A 21,065-nucleotide genomic window follows, 5' to 3' on the forward strand; every position below is an offset into this window, starting at 1 on the left:
AGTTTGCCATTTGGAGTTGTGACTTGTGAACTTCGAATTCCATTATTGTATCATCTTTCTGAGTTTAGCATTCAAATTCTGTTTTCAATTTGCTGCTAATTCATGCCAAACCCATTCTGTACTTTTGCAAGGCGGTAGCAAGTATATAAATTTCTTGTTTTTTCACAATAAAGAAGTAGTTCATATATACTATTGAGTCCATAGGACCGAACATAAACAGAGGCATACATCTCGTTCATATACTGATATACACAACACTGTCCTAACACAATGGCAGCCCCAGACCATTTGCGGGTTGCGGTAGATGCATGGGGTACACTACTGTGTCAACTGTACAGCCCATTTTGATAGCTTGAGGATTTTTTCTGAAAGCTTGTGCAGCAACTGCGACAAGAGTGATTGAGTGGAAGATTTGTTTACCTGCATGGAGTGAATTATGTTGATAACGACCAACTGCAACAAGGATGGGGAAACAGTGAAACACAGGAAAAACAAGAAGAATATTGTTCTGGATCTTCCGGTCCAAAGAATGTTTGTCCATCGAACCAAGTCCAGAAAGGTGGGGCTTCTATTGCCCTGGAGTTGCACATCATAGAGCGAAAATGCAGTTCAGTACCCTGCAGTAGCTACTGCACTTATTCTGGCCACTCATCCCGTCTGGTGGCCACTCATCCCACCTCGTGCTTCGTGAGTTCTTGTCTTTAGCTAATGCATTTGCGATGTATACAATGCCCCTTGCTTCGCTGCGGGTATGATAATTGTAGGAAGGGGCTATTGCGTTCTTGCCCCTGCTTTAAATGCTAATTATGATTTTACCTTCACTTTCTTTGACATTACATTTTTACCCTCAATTTTTGAAAATGAACCGTTCGATTACCCCTACTCTCAATGCTGTCGGGTCAATCTGGATTAAACGAAATGAAATAAATACAAAAACCCTTCATAGTGGGCGAAAAGGCCCAAATACCCCTTATCTCTTATCCTCATCCACATCCAGTCAGCCACCACCACACGGTCTCTCTCACCAGGCAGCCAGACAGAACCCTAGCTGCGCACCGCGTGAGGGCGATTGGAGCAGAGGCGCGAGTGAGGGTGACAGGAGCAGCGGCGAGCAGGCAGGAGCGCGACTCCGTGCGGGTCGCGAGGCAGGAGCGCGGCTCTGTGCGGGTCGTGAGGCAGGCGCGCGCGGGGGCGTCCTCTCCGGGCGCACGCACGGGCGTCCTCGCCAAGCCCACGGGTGGATGGGCCCTGCGAGGGCAGGCCTCGCCAGGCGCGCGGGCGGGCCGCGTCGCCAGGCGCGTGGTCGGGCAGGCCCCTCGAGGGCGCTCACGAACGCAGAGTCAGGGAGAAGAGGCTTTGGCTCAAGGCTCCAGGCGCGTCGTAGGGAGAAGGTAAACGCTCTGTTCTTGTGGTTGGAGTTCGATTTGATTTCAATTCGACTTAGAGGATCAATTAACCTAAATTTTTAGGGTGATTTTAGCTGACCATACTGTGATTTGTAGGCCAAATCACATGGATTTGAATCTTGTCGTTAAATTTCGGTCCTTCTTCAGTCTTCCTGATGGAGGACCAAAGTCATGGCGGCAGGGTAAAACTCTGCCAACTCAAATGGTTGACATCGATAACTATGGCTTGATGCAGTTGGTTGATTTCATAGCTGAGCACTATATGTGGGGTTCAAAGCAGTACATTTCTTTGTGGCGTGAGTTGGATAAAAGGGATCGAGGGTGTGTCCGAGCGACCCAAGAGGGGGAGGGGGTGAATTGGGTCACTAATCGCCTTCTAAAATCTATAGCTCCAACTAGTGCATAAGATAAACCTACCACGTCCTACACAAGCTAGTTCACAGTAAGGTTTATCTATGTGATCCTCTACTTACCCAAAAGGAGGCTTGCAACCTAGTTCCAATCCTAACCAAACTAACTAGGAAAGGTAAAGGCACACAAGCAATGCGGAAACGTAAATACGGTAAGTAAAGAGGTGAGGGCAAGAGGGATGCAAACTCCCGAGAGGACACATGGATTTATCCCGTGGTATCGGTAGGCCAAAAGCCACCCCTAGTCCATGTTGGCCCGCCACCAAGGCAACAATGGCCAAGCACCGAGTCTCTCCCGATCACCGTCTTGCACTAGGCCACCAAGGCACACCGGCAAGCAAAGGCTAAGTGCACCTAGTCACCAAGACAAGGTCACCGCCACTGTCTCTCTCGGTCACCACGGCACCGTCTTCACTACGGAGCTTCTCCACCAAGGAGGGGGTTTCCTCTTTCCCCGCACAAAGTGTCGGCACTGCTCCACACCAAGTCGGAGGGTCGTCGACGTGTACACTTGCTTAGCTATGGCTAAGACTTCTCTTAAGCTTGCTCTCTCAAGAACTAAGCCTATACAAGTGCACAAAGCACTCTCTCAAAGCTTCTCACAAGCTAGATATGACACTAAGCTCTACTAGGATGGTTGGTGATGATTGTTTGCTTGGGCAACACTTTCTTCATCTCTTGAGGCTTCCAACCATATGCTGCAACCTGCCTTGGGGGGTATATATAGCCCACACAAACCCCAAAAGAGCCGTTGGAAAAGTGGCTGACAAAAAGCGCAATCACCGGTTAAACCGATGATTCACTTTGTGTCATCACCGGTTTAACCGGTGAACACCTTTTTCCAGCTAGCCGTTATACTTCAACGGCTACATTAATCAACCGACGTTCTGCAGCTTAATCAACCGGTGAATGTAAAATCATCGTCGGTTTAACCGGTGAACATCTCCTACAGAGGCTCTGAAAGTTGGTCCAAAAACCAGTACAGATCAACCGACGCTCGCTAAGAAATCATCGGTTTAACCGGTGAATATATTTTCCTTGGTCTTTATCTGCCAATGCACCGACGTATGTCTTTTCTTTAATGTCGGTTCAACTGGTGAGTTTATCTTCAGTTTCTAGCCTTCTATACAACTGCACCGACGTAGCATCCCTTGTCTACATCGGTTTAACCGATGTATAGAAATGTTTTTCTTATCTCTTGATGGCTATATGCATTGAGTCTTTGTCAGTTTCTTCAACTTGTTTTCTCCATATTTTCATCCCTTGGACCTAAAGGGCTGTATATAATCAACTAGAACACACACATTAGTCCAAGTGGTGGGTTGTCATCAAATCACCAAAACACATATGAGGAAATATGGCAACCATGGCATGAGAGGCCATTTCTCTAAGAGGGGCCATTTTCCTTACAATCTCCCCCTTTTTAGTGATTGGTGACAACACAACCAAAGCAAGCAAAACATGTAGATATTGAAAGAATTTAGACACTTGAATTGATAAAAACTTAGCTTGCTTGGATGACTGTTCAATGTCCAATGCTTATTTAGAGAATGTGTTGAGTTGATCTTAAGCATTGGCATTATGGTATGACACTATGATTCAAAGGATCATTGATATTTCACTTCTCCCCCATATGTGAACCATAAATACCTCCCCCTATCACCATGCCTTCCATTTGCCATTGCATTTCCTCTTCTTCCCCTTATTGATGGCCTTCTAGGATCTCTCCCCCTTTGTCACCCAAAGGTTATCCTAGAATTTTTCTTCTTCGATGCTTAAAGATGTGGGGTATCTCCATTGTATGCTTGCTTTGAGACATCTCTGCCCCTTTGTCATCAAACACCCAAAAAGCGACCTAACGGTCTACAACGGCCACTCACAAGGAAAGAGCATTAGTAGCAAAATGAATTGACTTGGTGAGAGGTGTTTTACCTAGCCATGCCTCCCTATAATATTTATCTCTTCAATCTCTTTGGAGTTATGGCTTGGTCTCCTTCCCTTGTCCAATTTTTCTTGATCAATTGATACTAATTGTAAGGCTAATTGCAATGTGCATCATCTTGATATAGAAGGATTGAGTGTATTACCATTTGGACTAAGGGAGTGTGACTACAACAAATATCACTTTGAAAGTACGTTAGTTACAAATAAGACAAGATATAGAGCAAGCTCCCCATAAAGGTGTGTAATAAAAGCTAACTTGGGGGTACTATCTCTATAGCTTGAAAAACATGGCACTAAAAGATGATATACATAAAACATGTGCCATGAAGGTTTCCACGCAAATTAGCTCATGTAGGTTGCGAAAAGATTAGCGAGAAATAAAGACAACCTACCATATGAAACTCTAGGAAAGCTCATAAGATAAAAAAGAGTCATATAAGCATGCAATCCTAGTGAGATACGAGCAATTTTAGTTGCATAGAAAGAAGCACAAAAAATACTAAAGAAGTTTGATGCACCTTACCAATTGCATTGTTACATTGTGATAGCTTGCTCATACCTTTGTAAGTGGGTGAAGGGGAATTTGGGTAATTGATCCATGATAACCAACCTGACTCCAATCAAAACATGATGCATCCCACTTTATGCATCGTATAACTTGCCAAGTCTCCAAATTCCCCGAAGCCTTCTTGGATCCTAAGTCTTTGGAATCCAAACCTTTTGAGTGCTTTCCATGGTTGTGAGAACTTCCTTTGGCACCCAAATAGGTCGGTTCCATCCTTGATGTCTCCACCCCATGGCATGAGCAACCACCTTGTTATTTTCCTTCTTCTTGAGAATGTAGCGGTCGCTCTTTTGCTTGAATTTGTGGGTGGGCTTGGTGTATACCAATGAAGCCTTCAAGTATGGAGATGTGTTTTTATTGATCTCCTTAGCCTTCTTGTGGCCCTTCTTGTTCTTGTTCAAGTTCTTGGGCTTGCCGTTTTCTTTGTCCTTTGCTTGGCCCTCTTTCTTCTTGCATTGGTAGGACTTGTGGCCTTCTTTGTGACACTTGAAGCAAGTCACGATTTCTCCCTTCTCAAGCTTGTTCACGCCTTTGAGGGGGTTATCTTGAGAAGGTTGGGCTTTCTCTTAGTGTACTTTCCTATGAGCCGCCTCAAGTCTTGCCGTAGCTTTTCTACTTTTTCCTTGAGCTTTTCATTCTTCTTGACAATGAGATCATTATTTGTTTCTAAGATCACATTCTCATTGAAAGAAGTTAGATCACAAGAGGTAGATGCATCTACCTTGATGATAGGTATTTCACAAGGAATATTGCAAGGAAATGATTTATCCGATGATGATTCACTTCTAGATTCAAGGCTCTCATATTTATTTTTAAGCTCTTCATGCTCATTGTCTAACAAATTGAATTTGTTTAGCAAGTTCTCATATCTTGAGACAAATGAGGCATGAAGCTTTTCTTTAGCTTTGAGAGCTTTGATTTCTTTATTTTGTTTAGTGAGATGTTCTTGTTGATTATGGAGAAGTGTCATCATCTCACTAGTTTCATCGGTTTCAACATCGGATTCATCATTTGAGGAGGAGTCATCACTTACATAGTTATTACCTTGTGCCATAAGACACATGGGAGGTGGTGATAATCTCCGAGGGCGACGAGTGGTGGAGCTCTTGGAATCTTTGATGTTCTTGCTACTTGAGCTTTTACCACCTTTCTTGGGCTTGTTGATGGCGGAGAGAGCTTGAGATCATGACTTGCTCTTTTTCTTTGCCATCTTCTCCATTCCTACCGCATTCTCTCTAATGAGTGTTTTGTACCCAAGCTTATAAAGCTCATGTATATGCTTGGCTATCTTGCGGTGGTGATATAGCACGGCACTTGGGTATTCTTCATCCTCACTTGAACTTGATTCATCATCACTTTCTTTCTCATCCTCTTCTTCTTGTTCACTTGAGCTTGATGAGTTTTGTCGCCTTGGTTGGTGCTTGCATGAGTGCTTGGCGGCAAGGCTCTTGCGGCTTGAAGAAGAGGTGGACTCTTGCTCCTTCTTCTTTGTCATCCCCATACTATATTCATGGGCGATGATTTGATTAATGACTCGATTTGGTGTAAGCTTGACCAAGTCTTCCTTTAGCAAGAGTGCGTTGATGATGTCATAGTCGGGCTTGCGAAGGCTTCGGAGGATCTTCCGATTAATCTCCCAATCTTCAACTTGATTGAGACCTAAGGCATTAATTTTATTGACAAGAATATTTAATCGTGAGTACATGTCATTAGCATTTTCATTGGGAAGTTGCTTAAAGCTACTAAGCTCCTTGTCGAGAATATGATATTTTTGATTTGCAACATCCTTTGTGCCCTCATGATTCTCGATGATTTGCGTCCATAGCTTATGAGCATCTTCACAAGAAAAAACACGATTAAAAACACTATCACATAAAGCGGACAAGAGAGTAGATTTAGCAATTGCATCATATTGCTGCTCGGCCTTAGTCTCATTCTTTTTGCCCAACTCGGTGACACGCCAAACATCAAGCCCCCGGGCTTGAAGGTGTGCTTGCATAAGCACTTTCCATCGTGGAAAACCCGTGCCATCGAAAAATGGAGCCCTATCGGTATTCATCCCTTTTGTCGGACATACAAGCCCACTAGGAGGTGAAGCCTATTGATCCAATGAGCAACGAGGCTCTGATACCAATTGAAAGGGATCGAGGGTGTGTCCAAGCAACCCAAGAGGGGGAGGGGGTGAATTGGGTCACTAATCGCCTTCTAAAAACTATGGCACCAACTAGTGCATAAGATAAACCTATCACATCCTACACAAGCTAGTTCACACTAAGGTTTATCTATGCGATCCTCTACTTACCCAAAAGGAGGCTTGCAATCTAGTTCCAATCCTAACCATACTAACTAGGAAGGGTAAAGGCACACAAGCAATGCGGAAACGTAAATACGGCAAGTAAAGAGGTGAGGGCAAGAGGGATGCAAACTCCCGAGAGGACACGTGGATTTATCCCGTGGTATCGGTAGGCCAAAAGCCACCCCTAGTCCACGTTGGCACGCCACCAAGGCAACAATAGCCAAGCACCGAGTCTCTCCCGATCACCGTCTTGCACTAGGCCACCAAGGCACACTGGCAAGCAAAGGCTAAGTGCACCTAGTCACCAAGACAAGGTCACCGCCACCGTCTCTCTCGGTCACCACAGCACCGTCTTCACTACGGAGCTTCTCCACCAAGGAGGGGGTCTCCTCTTCCCCTGCACAAAGTGTCGGCATTGCTCCACACCAAGTCGGAGGGTCGTCGACATGTACACTTGCTTAGCTATGGCTAAGACTTCTCTTAAGCTTGCTCTCTCAAGAACTAAGCCTATACAAGAGCACAAAGCACTCTCTCAAATCTTCTCACAAGCTAGATATGACACTTAGCTCTACTAGGATGGTTGGTGATGATTGTTTGCTTGGGCAACACTTCCTTCAACTCTTAAGGCTTCCAACCATATGTTGCAACCGGCCTTGGGGGGTATATATAGCCCACACACACCCCAAAAGAGCCGTTGGAAAAGTGGCTGACAAAAAGTGCAATCACCGGTTAAACCGGTGAACACCTTTTTCCAGCTAGCCGTTATACTTCAATGGCTACATTAATCAATTGACGTTCTGCAGCTTAATCAACCGGTGAATGTAAAATCATCATCGGTTTAACCGGTGAACATCTCCTGTAGAGGCTATGAAAGTTGGTCCAAAATCCAGTCCAGATCAACCGACGCTCACTAAGAAATCATCGGTTTAACCGGTGAGTTTATCTTCAGTTTCCAGCCTTCTATACAACTGCACCGACGTAGCATCCCTTGTCTACATCGGTTTAACCGATGTATAGAAATATTTTTCTTATCTCTTGATGGTTATATGCATTGAGTCTTCGTCGGTTTCTTCAACTTGTTTTCTCCATATTTTCATCCCTTGGACCTAAAGGGCTGTATATAATCAACTAGAACACACACATTAGTCCAAGTGGTGGGTTGTCATCAAATCACCAAAACACATATGAGGAAATATGGCAACCATGGCATGAGAGGCCATTTCCATAAGAGGGGCCATTTTTCTTACATTGTATAGTGGTTCTATGGAGATAAAGTCATATGAGAACCTACGTGAGTGGTTTCAACTTAATCTAGATAGGGGAGTAGTTCATATCAATACCCAGATGAATGATTTTGAGGGCCCATTACAGTGTTCACCAACAAAACGTAGGTTTCACCCTTCTATTAGGAACAAAACAGCCCCAATTGAGCCACCCACCATTGAGCCATTAACAAATGAGAGAACCACATCCACAACCAAAAAAAAGAGAGGCACCAAAATCAAAAGAACAGAGCCAAATGATGGTGAGGGTGTAGCAGTTGATGAGGGCATGCATTCTGACACTGATTCACTTGTGGCACCAAGTGATAGCAGCTATGATAGTGATTTGGCTGCTTCATTGACTCTAATGATGATTGCTCTGATCCAGAGTTTGATCCTGATGGTGAAGTAGTTGATGACGATGAAGAATATGATCCTCCTCCTTTTCCTTTTCCTTTTTCTTATGACGTTGATGATCCAATTATTGGTGTAGATGTGGTATTCCCAGATGTGGAACATAGAGAATGCATGAGGCACTTGTGGAAGAACATGAAGAAGAATGGGTTCATCGGTGGACTTTATGGTAAGAATATGTGGTCAGCCGCCAAGAGCTTCACAACTGACAAGTTCAACTACTTCATGGGCAAGATAGAAGAGAAGGATCCTAGTGCACAGCCGTGGTTGGATGACAATCATCCATATGTGGGGAGTAGGAGCAAATTCTTTGAAGATTGCAAGGTAGATTACATCAATAACAACCTTTCAGATTCTTCAATAGTTGGGTGTCCAAGACCAAGGACTACCAAATTGTTGATATGCTTGATAAAATAAGGCAAATGATCATTGAAAAATTTGTTTTGAAATCCAAGATTGGTGCCAAAATGTCAGGAAAAATAATCCCAGCTATCATCAATGCTCTAAATGCTGAAGCCAAGACTATCAAGAACCATGATGTGTTGAAATGTGGGGCTGGAACAGCTGAAGTAACTGTGAACAGATTTAGGCATGCTGTCAACCTGCAACAAAAGACATGTAGTTGTAGGGCTTGGCAAGTCACTGGAAAACCCTGCACCCATGCTTTAGCTTTCATTGCTAAGCTGAGTTGACATGTACAAATGGATGAATTTTTCCATGACTACTTCTCTGTGGATATGTTCAAGAAGGCATATGCAGGTACTTTCAATCCTATGACATCAAAGGATAATTGGCCACGTGTTGATTTAGGCTACAAAATCAAGAAACCTAAATTGAGAAGAAAGCCAGGAAGACCAAGAATCTCTAGGATCAAGTCCTATAATGAGGCCGGCACTAGTAAAAAAAAGGAAGCCTTGTTCTGAATGTAATGAAATAGGTCATATAGCCAGGTATTGCTAAGGAGGTCTCACTGCTACTCAAAAGAGGAAGCTCTCATCTTCACAAAATGGATCATCTTCACAAACATCAGTGTGAGTATTGAATTGGTATTCAGTTATTCATGTAATCAGCTTATTTATGTCAACTTGTTTGCTGAACCATTTTTCCTCCCTACATGAAGTGCAAGTGCAGGTGAAAGTGGAAGGGGAAGGGGAAGGAGAAGAGCAAGTGCAAGTGAAAGTGAAACGGGTGGTGGTCGAGGAGGAAGGGGAAGGGGAAGGGGAAGGGGAGGAGAGGAGGAAGGGCAAGTGCAAGCGAAACAGGAACAGAAAGTGCTGGAGAAGGTAGAGGAAGGGGGAGGGGAAGGGGAGGAGGAAGAGGAAGAGAGAGGCTGGCTACATTGTTAGGAATGTGATGTGTTGCTAATGAACATGTAATATTGCAATACTAGTTGCTCTTGTTGGATGTGATCTAGTGAAATATGTCTACTAGCTATTGCTTTTGTTGGACATGTATGATGAGATGTTATCTATCTATATATGCATGTGGTTTGGACCTACTTTTGTCTCGTTATGCTGTCATTTTTTTTCAAAATCAAGTTGGCAATTTACTGTTCTTAATTGTGGAAATGCACCGAATATTATTTTGCAAGTTTTAGTTAATATGTGTTGAATTGTATCTACATACATGTGGTCAAATAGGGGTAAAATCACAAAGTTCAAATAAAAGTAGGGGCATATTCGCAAGGGCAAATATGTCTTCTTTCAACATTTTTGATACCATTACATGTTGTTCACGGAGTAGAGGTAAACTGAAGCTTCGTTTTCAAAAAGTGAGGGTAAAAATGTAATGTCGAAGAAAATGAGGGTAAAATCATAATTGGTATTCAAAGTAGGGCCAAGAACGCAATAGCCCCTTGTAGGAATGTAGGATCATGATTTTACTTGATTTGAGGGAAAATAATTACGTGATTTGGTTGAAATGAAGGAATGGTGAATGTAAAGATTCAGGGCTTATGCGCAATTATTACTAAACTTGAGGGGCTAGCGGGAAAGTTTGTCTAGATTCACGCATTCAGCGAATAGAAATCGCAAAAATGTAAAACTGAAGGGTTAGTTCTGTAAAAAAGAGGTTCGACTCGATCTCAAGAAGGGAATCTTCATGGGGCTTTTCTGCAAGAATTTGGAGGTATAAGTTTATGGATAGAATTTCTTTGTTGTTCAAGGGGTTTTATAGAAAAATACGCAATCTTATCTCCTCAACCTCACCTCTTTCCACAGCTCGCTACTCCAGTTCCAGTGTCTCTCGTGCGGCTCCCCGGCGGGGTCCAGGCAGGGAGCGGGTGCTGCGATCCGGCGCCGCGTGGCCTCCCCGGCGGGTTCCGTTGGCGCGTGGCTCCCCTCCCTCCCTTCCTCTTCCTCTCTCTCTCTCTCCCCCTCCCACCCTTGCAGACACCGGCTTCAGCGCACAGCCGAAGCGCCGCCTAGAGGCAGCCCCAACGCCAGCCCCGTGGCCTGCCTTGCCTCAGCGGCCACGCACAGGAGGTAGCGGGGCTCGGCCCGTGCGGGGCTTCAGCGGCAGCCCGTCACGCTGCTCCGGTTGCCGCGCCCAAAGTTCCGGGGTCTCCGGTCAACGCCGACGGAGTTGATCTAGTAGCGGTGCGACCGGCCTCCTCCAGCGCGGTCTCCCCAGATGCGGTGCTGCAACCTGGTAGATCGCGGCGTCAGCTCCCCGCGGGTCCAGCAGACCGGCGGCGCACGGGCCTCCCTGGCGGGTGCGCTGTGACGGGGTGGCCTCCCCGGCGGAGGCGCTGCGGCTCGGCGGCGCGTGGCCTCCTGCACAACTTGACGACGTAGCGCGGCGGCCTCTGTCACGGGCCACGGGCCGACTGGGCTGCGCGGGTTACTGTAGCGCAAGCTACTGTAGCACCGCGGAGCTCAGCTCCTTAGTCCCAAACTGAAAGTAGAGAGGGAGCCGAACCAGCTTAAATAGCCGGTCCCTGGGAAGCTAGTAACTCCGGTTCGAACCTTTTGCGCGAAACCAGAGAGTTAATTAGCAGGTGTGGTTTACTCAAAGTGTAGAGTAGATCTTAGCCGTTATCCTGGGCCGGGTCGTTACAGGGGTAGAAAAGCAACACACCCAGCTCTTTTATGAGTTAGTATAGATAAAATTACTACTCTATAAATGACTGCCCAGGAATTATTAATTGACAAGTTTCCCATACCAACTCACTTTATGTTGGACTGTAACTTTATCATGAAGGAAAAATAATAACACCTAAATCGCTAATCAACTCGGAACTTTGCATTCATACATATGCATTGTTGCATTTCATTTAGTTACGATAGATGAACCACGTGAAGGATGTGACGTTGAAGCCGAGCCAGAAGACGGTGAATGGTGGACACGTCTAGAAGATGGACGGATGGATCCAGATGTGCACAACTGAAGGAAGATACTCGCCGAGCAGTTGTTCTCTAACTAACACTGACCTAGTGTTAATCCCAGGCAAGCCCCGGAGCATGTCCTATCTATTTTAAATTTATGCAACTTATTATTGTTTCTATCTACTTGCGCATTTAAGTTTAAAGGAGTTGCTTGGAACCTTAGCTGCATAATCCTAGGTACCTATGCTTGAACACTAGTATGTGTAGGTCGCTAGATGGCTAGGCTAATGGTTCGGTAGAAGTCGAGTGATTTCCTGTCACTCGCGAGAACTATATGAGTTGAATGTTTACTACATACTGCAACTATAAGGTTCACGGGCGGGGTTGTGGTACTTGTGATACCCCGTCTGTTTAGTGAAAATAGATAAGGCCGCAGTGTGTGGTAGTGGTGGTTAAGCTTTTGAACGTACTAACCACATGCCGAGAAATATGGTAATCGGTAAGCTTCAGTACTGGATTGCACCAAGGCCGGAACATACTCCCCACCGTCTTTGAACGTTGTTCTCATGCGGCCAATGCGGGTGCAAGAAGGCTCACGACCCGGCGTCGTACCGTGGCATGGATTCTTGTATATGAGGGCGGTGGGCCTGTTCCGTGCAGCGGGAATTGAAGGGAAAAGTCGTGTGGGCGAAGCGAGACGTCGATTCCCATGTGTGTGTGTTAGGCCTGCCTAGCCAGGTTAACAAATTCGATTCGAATCGTCCGCTTCTCACGGTTTGGGACTGCTTAACCCTTTTGCCACATAGAGTAAGAAGTGAAAGATGATGATGATGAATATGGTTGGTTGGATGATGAAAGATAATTATTTCCACCATGTATGCTATTGGATAGATGCTCACCTAGAATGGTTAATTGAACTAGAACCTGAAAACTAAAATATGAAGTTAAGGATCTACTCTTTACTGCTTTTCGGCAAACAAACCCCTCAAGCCAAAAGCCTTGCATGTCTAGATAAAGGGCTAAGTATACCTTTAGTCGGGTAAGCCTTGCTGAGTATTAGTATACTCAGCCTTGCTTGTGGCTTTGTTTTTCAGGTGGTACATCGGAGGTTATGGATGACGTCATGTACGGGCTTCATCATGACGTCTTGTTTTGTCGCTAGACTATCGTTTGTTTTCCGTCACTCTTGAACTCTGTTGTCTTTTTATAAATTCAAACTTGGTTTGTAATAATAATTGAATTTCATACTATGTGCTGTAAAATTTGTGGAATGTTGAACGCTCTGAACTGCTTTGTCGATCCTATTTCAAGTGGTTTAATTGGGATTTTACCCGACAGCACTGCTGGATTACTCTGTTTTAAGTGCGTGTTAACCCTAGTTACCGTTTCGGTGATGGTTAGCGCACTTAAATCGGATTAATTTAGGCGGGACTGCCACAGCTCCACAAGCAAGGCTGAGTATACTAATACTCAGCAAGGCTTACCCGACTATGGGTATACTTAGCCCTTTATCTAGACATGCAAGGCTTTTGGCTTGAGGGGTTTATTTGCCGAAAAGCAGTAAAGAGTAGATCCTTAACTTCATATTTTAGCTTTCAGGTTCTAGTTCAATTAACCATTCTAGGTGAGCATCTATCCAATAGCATACATGGTGGAAACAATTATCTTTCATCATCCAACCAGCCAAATACATCATCATCATCATCTTCCACTTCTTACTCTATGTGGCAAAAGGGTTAAGCAGTCCCAAACCGTGGGAAGCGAACAATTCGAATCAAATTTGTTAACCTGGCCAGGCAGACCTAACACACACGCATGGGGATCGACGTCTCGCTTCGCCCACGTGACTTTTCCCTTCAATTCCCGCTGCACGGAACAGGCCCACCGCCCTCGACTACAAGAATTCACGCCACGGTACGGCGCCGGGTCGTGAGCCTTCTTGCACCCGCATGTGGCCGCATGAGAACAACGTTCAAAGACGGTGGGGAGTATGTTCCGGCCTCGGTGCAATCCAGTACTTAAGCTTACATATTACCATATTTCTCGGCATGTGGTTAGTACGTTGAAACGCTTAACCACCACTACCACACACTACGGCCTTATCCATTTTCACTAAACAGACGGGGTATCATAAGTACCACAACCCCGCCCGTGAGCCTTATAGTTGCAATATGTAGTAGACATTCAACTCCTATAGTTCTCGCGAGTGACAGGAAATCACTCGACTTCTACCGAACCATTAGCCTAGCCAACTATCGACCTACACATACTAGTGTTCAAGCATAGGTACCTAGGATTATACTAGTGTTCAAGCATAGGTACCTAGGAATATGTCTAGGAACAATATTATATAAATATATATATACACATATATAGTATTAGAGTGCTTATATATATAATACATAAATACTCATAAATAGAAATTTAATACATACACACACATATATATTTACATAGATATATTCGTTCTTAATTACATATATACGCGTATATTATCATATTTGCTGTGATTGTTAATATTAGATATTCCATCATAGTAGAATTCGCTTTTTGAATCGATGACTTCCTCAACAATAAATCCGGACAATTGTTCTTGAATCGCCATAATCTTTTCCTCCGGTATGAGTTTATCGCGCATCTCCTCGACCTATGGAAAAAGGGAATAATTAATTTTGACTAATTAAAATACGAGTTCAAATATTAACAAGTTTTTTACTTACTTCCTCCTCCCAATCTGTCCAGCCCTTTGGAGGACCTACCAGACCATGGATGTTCTCGCATATATAGTATGCGCATAAATTGCTGCCTTGTTTCTGCCTCATACACTTTAAGAGAGAAGAAATTAGCAGGTATTTACATGAATATATAATAAAACTAATGAATCGTGCAACAAATCATCCAAGTGCGTACCGCAAAATCTGTCTTGATATTCAATTCCTTGTCAAATTTGCCTAGATGATTTTTAGCGAATTCTTTCCAAATCATGTGCATGATTAGAACAATTATAGTCAAGTAACAAAGTGATTCAAATTATCGGTCATCGACGGAGTAGTGGTAGAATTACTTTTTCATCATGTTAAGAAGATTTTCTTATTGTTCTGGAGGTCTCCCCAATGAGTCCATAACCACGAGTAGGCTCTTCTCGGGAATTATGACAATTAGGACCCAGTGTTCACTGCAAGATTATACGGAGGCAGTTCTTGGTAGTTAAGGTTTAAACAATTCGATTACAGAATAGAAAGAGTTAGACAGAAGGAATCACTCACGCAAAGTTGTAAGGAAACAATATCATTTGCTTGTTGTGATGAACGCTTATGTACTTGAACAAGTTTTGGAATATCTCATCGGAATTGTCGCATAGAAGCCTCCAATTACAAGTAATTGGGTCGATGAAGCCGAGGTGAGAGTATCCCTTTCTCCTGCAAGTTTCTATCTCCATTCTACATGATACCGAATAAATCAAGAGATCAGTATGTTGAGATCATGCAAAACAATACGTAAGGAGAGTAAAATACTTAAAGAACCCACAAGCCGACCATAGAGATGTCGAGGGCCTCCTGATGGAATAGTTGGTAAGTTTCTTCTCAGTTTATCCATATAATGGCCTCCCCCCGTAAGAAATCGTCATTTTTAATGTTTGCGCCCTGCATGAAGATGCAATCGGCCATCGCACGCATGTAGTTCTGGTGTAGCTTATACATTTGCGTTGGAAACACGGACACTACTTCGGGGGGTACAAGAGAATTGCGGATCTCATACGTCCATTTGACGACCACATCGGCCTTTGGAATATCTTCTCCCCCTGCAATCTGAGCCACCGTCAGGTTTGATTCTTTAAAAAATGTAACAAAGTCTTGTTCTTGCGTCGTCTGTCCCACTACGAGAGGCTCTATTGATTGTTTCTTTTGGGCTCCGAGCTGTGGAACGTTGGACGACGACGACTTTGATTGTCTTTTCTTTTTCTCAGTAGTTTTGATAATTGTGCGTTCGTAGTCTGAAGGGGGGTCAATCGGAATGAATTTTCTCTTAATTGCTTCACACATTCCCTTAAAAAATTTCAAATCTATTGGATTTATTACTTTCTCGGGCTCCGGCTTCGGCTTCGGCTTGAAGTGCTCTTTAACTCTTTCTTGAGTTATCTGATCGCATTCTTCAAGGCTCATGTCCCAGGGTTTAATATGAGCCTGCTTAGTTTTCTTCTCCTTTTCCTTCTTCTTTGGAGGCTCCTTAGCCGGTGTAGCTACCTTCTTTGCCAGCGGCCGTTTTAGCTTCTTTGCCAGCGGCGGAGGAGTTGACCATGGAGGCGACGGTGACGCTTGAGTGTTCATCGGCGCATGAGATGATGGTGATGGAGATTGTGCCGTGAACCTTGCCGAGACAGTGCTGCCCTTGGGGAGTTTTGCGGAGATGCTGGCCTTGGAGAGGCATGCTGAGATGCTGGTCTTCGTGTTTGATCATCCGACTTTAGGATAATGTAGCGCTTATCCCATAGGATGTAGCCATAAATGGCTTCTGCTAGTGTCCTCTCCCCATCGCCTTCAGGAATATCAAGCTCCAGCGTCTCCCAACCTTGGCACACCTGCTCCACGCCAACTCTTGTGTATCCTGGTGGAATTTGCTGCCCATGGTACACGTCGCCTGGTTGGGTTGGCATGGCGGTACCGTACGCAACAGTGAACATTAAGTTCTTAACGGAAGTCTGCAGGTCACAAGGTGTCCGCTGGGTGATCTCATCCACTGGATATCGCTGCGGGGCCATCGCTTCAACTACGGCCTGGATCCCCGTTGGCTCGGCGATGGCGACGTCTGTGGAAGCGCAGCTGCTTTTTCGTTGAGACAGATGATCGGCTGCGACATTAGGCTCTGGAGGCACCATTTGTGCTTGCTGTTGCTGGCTCATTGCTATGGCCACTTGGCGTTGAACCTCTTCCTACAGTATTTGATCATGTGACATGAGCCGTTCCTCTAGCCTTCGCAAGTGCTCCCGCTCATCATTCTTTCTTCTTTCCCGGCTTCTATATGATTCAATGTAATCCCTGAACCCGTACTTCCACGGAACCACGCCTTTGCCTCTTGTGCGGCCCGGATGCTCTGGATTCCCAAGGGCATAAGTCAGCTCGTCCCTCTCTCTATCCGGCTGGAATGTTCCCTCGGCCGCTGCTTGTATGGCCTCCTGTAGTCTCTGGGCTGCTCACTGGATGTTTGGCACATAGATGCAGTCACCAGTCAATGGGTCCAAGCTTACCCCGTGACCATAAAACCAGGTCCTTGACCTTTCAGGCTAGTTCATGGTCGCAGGTTGGATGCCTCTGTCAAGCAGATCCTGCTCCATCTTCTCCCATTTGGGTATTGCAAGCTTGTAGCCTCCTTGGCCTAGAGTGTGATGGTACACTTTCTTCGAGGCATTGTCTTTGGCCTTCTGCACCTTCTGAAGCCCAAGCTCTGAAGACTTGTATTCCACAAATGCATCCAAGTGACCCCTGAGCTTTTCGAGCTCGCCAGTAAATACGGGTGTGGTCCCGGTCTTGATATATTTCTTCGTCAAAATTTTCTTGAATGATTGCAGCTGTTCGGCCATCTTACTCAGGGTCCAGTGCTTGCATATCTCTTCGGATTCAGCTGGAACCGTGAAGTTTTTCTTAAGCTCCCGCCAGCACCATTCTTTTTCTCTTTCGGGTACCGCATCCCGTTCCTCGCTTGGATTGGAAGCTTTCCAGCGCCTGAAGCTGATCGGGATGTGGTCCCTGATAATACATCCGGATTGTCTTATGAATTTTTTGGCGGCAGCTTCTGGAGCGATCGGTTCGCCTTGGGCCTCGCTTCGTCTTTTTCTGCTGCGACGATGATCCAGACGGCTATAAAAAACATTCATAGTATTCATATAGATTCAGATGAAAATATGATTGTCACTACAAATAAGTATAGTTGTGATATGTACATTAGCACTTTGTTCAGCAGCAGCGTCATCCTGAATAGATGGTGGCTCAATTCCATCACCGGACATATTAAAATATATGTCGGTATTGCTGCCATCATCAGCTTGTTCAGCGACATCTCCTTGACCTTCGCCAATGATATTCAACAGGAACTGTTCGTCTTACGCGTCTGTGTGTCGCGGGTCCATCATAACTAAAATATAAATACAAATAAAACCCATAAAAAAATTCTCTAAATAATCCACATATTTAGATCGGTAACGATCGGAAACTATCGGTCGGTATCGGTAACGATCGGAAACTATCGGAAATGATTCGGTCGGTATCAGTAACGATCGGAAACTATCGGAAACGATTCAGTCGGGATCGGTAATGATCGGAAACTATCGGAAACGATTCGGTCGGGATCGGTAACGATCGGAAACTATCGGAAACGATTCGGTCGGGATCTGTAACGATCGAAAACTATCAGAAACTATCGGAAATGTTTGTGTGTTAGCGCGAGTTTGCGAGCTCGAGAAGTAATATAAATGACATAATTAAATAATAAATACATAATACATTAAAATATTTGAGTGACATAATTAAAGAATAAATACATGATAAATTGAACTCTTTGAATGACATAAAAAAATAATAAATACATGATAAATTAAAGTCTTTGAAAACATAATTAAATAATGAATACATCATAATAGAAATTCCGTCTAATTCTATATTTCCTTCTCTATTTCTCTCTAAATTCACTCTAATAATATATCCATAATTTGTCGCTAATAATATATCCAAAATTTAATTCTAATAATATATCCAAAATTGAATTCTAATAATATTTCCATAATTGAATTCTAATAATATATCCAAAATTGAATTCTAATAATATTTGCACAAAATTTGCACCTAATTCTAATAATTGAATTCTACTTAATATATAATAAATAAAATTAACACCTAATTCACTAAAATTTGCACAAAATTTAGTGTTTGGGGGCAGGGGCGGCAACGACCCACACAGCTCGGGGCGAGGTCGGGACGGCGAGCTCGGGGCGGCGCACGGGCGAGGCGGAGGTCGAGGACGACGACGGCACAAGCATCGCGGCGGTGGACGACAGGCGCGAGCGGGGAGGAGGGACGACGTCGGCGCTCGGGGTGGGGGCTTGGGGCGGCGGAGATCGGGGACGACGGCGCGGTGGGGAGGTGGAGCTCTGGGCGGCACTCGGGGACGGCGGATCTCAGGGCGGCGCTCGGGGATGGCGGACCTCGGGACTGGCGGCGCAGTACGGCGGCGGAGCTCGGTCGGCGCGTCCTCTGGTGGCGGGGGACGGCGGCGCTCCGGGACAACGACGGCGGCTAGCAGGAGGCGGTGGGCGCAGGGGACGGCGGCGGCACGAGCGAGGTGGAGATCAAAAACTGACCAAGTGCTGGAGGAAGGCAGTGGAATGGGAGATATATAGTGTGGGGGCCTTTTGTCCCGGGTGAAGCCACCACCCGGGACAAAAGGGCATTTTATCCCGGGTGGTGGCTTCACCCGGGACAAAAGATGATTTTGGGCGGGCCGGGAAAATTCCCAGCCCGCGGCCCATCTTTAGTCCCGGGTGGATCTACCACCCGGGACAAAAGGGGCCCGTTTTCCCTCGTTCCCGCCAAATCTTATATTTGTTTTTGTTTCTTTTTACTTCTCTTTTAAAATTGGCTTTCATTTGTTAATTCAGTTAATAAAATTATGATTCCAAATATTATGGAATAAAATTTCTTATCTCTATATAAACTTGATACACACAACAAAAATAATTAATTTTCATTCAAGTGATTGGGTCAACGAAATATCTAACTTTTTTGAAATCATATTTGTTATTTTGACCATGCAAAAATATATTAGGTGAACAAATTTTTTCAAACTGTTGCTTTTCGACACAAAGTGGATTCTATCACGATATTAATGTTTAAAAAGTGAATTTTAGATAAAATTAAGCAATTTCATGATATTAATGAGCAGTGTGTGAGTTTGAGAGATAGTGTGTGTGTTAGTTAGATTGTGTGTGTTAGTGAGAGAGTATAGTGTGTTAATGTGAATATAATTTCATGAAATAAATAAAATTAGTTGAGTAATCTATTATTGAATTGAAATTATAATTGAGTCTGGTAATTAAGTGAAAAATTTAAAAAATAATATATATAACACATAAAGTATAATTGTACAGTACATATATAATAAAAGTATTCGAATTGCGATTATGTTTTTATATAATAATATAAAATGATTCAAGTACATGAAGGATTAGCGGTAACAGACTTTCTCTTCACAAATGTCACTTGATTATGATCACGGCGCAAGTATGGAGCATCATCATTGGCTAGCAGGATGCATGGATCAGCATTTACTTCGAAAGGTGGAATGACAACAAAATTATTATATTCTTCTGACAAGTCTGTCTTGTTCTCTACTCCAACGATGTTTCTCATTCCTGATAGAACTATGTGTCTCTTAGGCTCTTTCTTTTGCTTGTTTATTCCCTTATTTGGCTTGCTGGACATGTCCTTAATGTTGAAAACCTGAGCGACATCCTGAGCTAGGAGAAATGGCTCGTCTCTATACCCAAGATTGTTGAGATCAACTATTGTCATCACATACTCATCTTTTGTTACCCCTCCTCCAGATAGCTTAACCCATTGGCAACAAAATAGAGGCACCTTGAAATTGAGACCGTAATCCAGCTCCCATATCTCTTCAATGTAGCCGTAATATGTGTCCTTTTTTCCATTATTGTCCGTGGCATCCATACGAACACCGCTGTTTTGGTTTGTACTCTTTTTATCTTGGGCTATCGTATAAAATGTGTTTCCATTTGTCTCGTACCCTTGGTATGTTAAGATATTCCAAGATGGTTCCCTAGCCAATAAGAACAGTTGTTCACTTATATCCATGTTATGCATTAGATGCTTCCACAACTAGCTGCAGAAAGTGTTCATGTGCTCACGTGTAATCCATGCCTCAGACTTTTCCGGGAAATTGGAGAGCAGAATTTTCTTGTGTTCCTCGATATATGGGTCAACCAAGGATGATTGTTGAAGAACCGTATAATGCGCTTTCTTGAATGAGAAATCATCTGTGCAGACATAAGATTTCTTTCCTAATGTACCCTTTCCAGTTAGTCTCCCCTCATATCGCGATTCAGGGACTCCAATCGGTTTAAGGTCATCAATAAAGTCAACACAAAAGTCAATGACCTCCTCAGTTCCATAGGCACTGGCGATGCTTCCTTCTGGACGAGCTCGATTACGAACACATTTCTTGAGTACCCCCATGAACCTTTCGAATGGGAACATGTTGTGTAGAAATACTGGTCCGAGGATATCAATCTCTTTGACAAGGTGCACTAGAAGATGTGTCATGATGTTGAAGAAAGATGGTGGAAATAAATCGATTTGAATTCTTTACACGTATCGAATAAATAAAATATATCAAACCTAAATTAAACTAAATGTAACATAACATGAATAATTAA

General features: G+C 44.0%; 1 protein-coding gene across 1 annotated transcript; it reads left to right on the plus strand.

Annotated features, from left to right (window-relative positions):
• The first annotated feature begins 982 nt into the window (after positions 1–982).
• Positions 983–9,223, plus strand: LOC120683032. Its single transcript, XM_039965045.1, has 4 exons — positions 983–1,391; positions 1,503–1,588; positions 8,377–8,621; positions 8,753–9,223. The coding sequence occupies exons 2-4, from the start codon at positions 1,513–1,515 to the stop codon at positions 8,987–8,989; spliced, it is 558 nt and encodes a 185-aa protein (XP_039820979.1). The 5' UTR covers positions 983–1,391; positions 1,503–1,512; the 3' UTR covers positions 8,990–9,223.
• Positions 9,224–21,065: the final 11,842 nt, after the last annotated feature.

The sequence above is a fragment of the Panicum virgatum genome, chromosome 7N (genome assembly GCF_016808335.1).
Source record: "Panicum virgatum strain AP13 chromosome 7N, P.virgatum_v5, whole genome shotgun sequence".
NCBI classification, from domain to species: domain Eukaryota; kingdom Viridiplantae; phylum Streptophyta; class Magnoliopsida; order Poales; family Poaceae; genus Panicum; species Panicum virgatum.

Excerpts from the sequence above, each read along its gene's own strand:
- LOC120683032 (XM_039965045.1), top strand. The coding sequence starts at position 1,513 with ATGGATTTGAATCTTGTCGTTAAATTTCGGTCCTTCTTCAGTCTTCCT. Across the intron at positions 1,589-8,376 it reads ACCAAAGTCATGGCGGCAGG|ATGTGGTATTCCCAGATGTG; the intron begins GTAAAACTCTGC and ends TTATTGGTGTAG. Across the intron at positions 8,622-8,752 it reads AATTCTTTGAAGATTGCAAG|ATTGGTGCCAAAATGTCAGG; the intron begins GTAGATTACATC and ends TTGAAATCCAAG.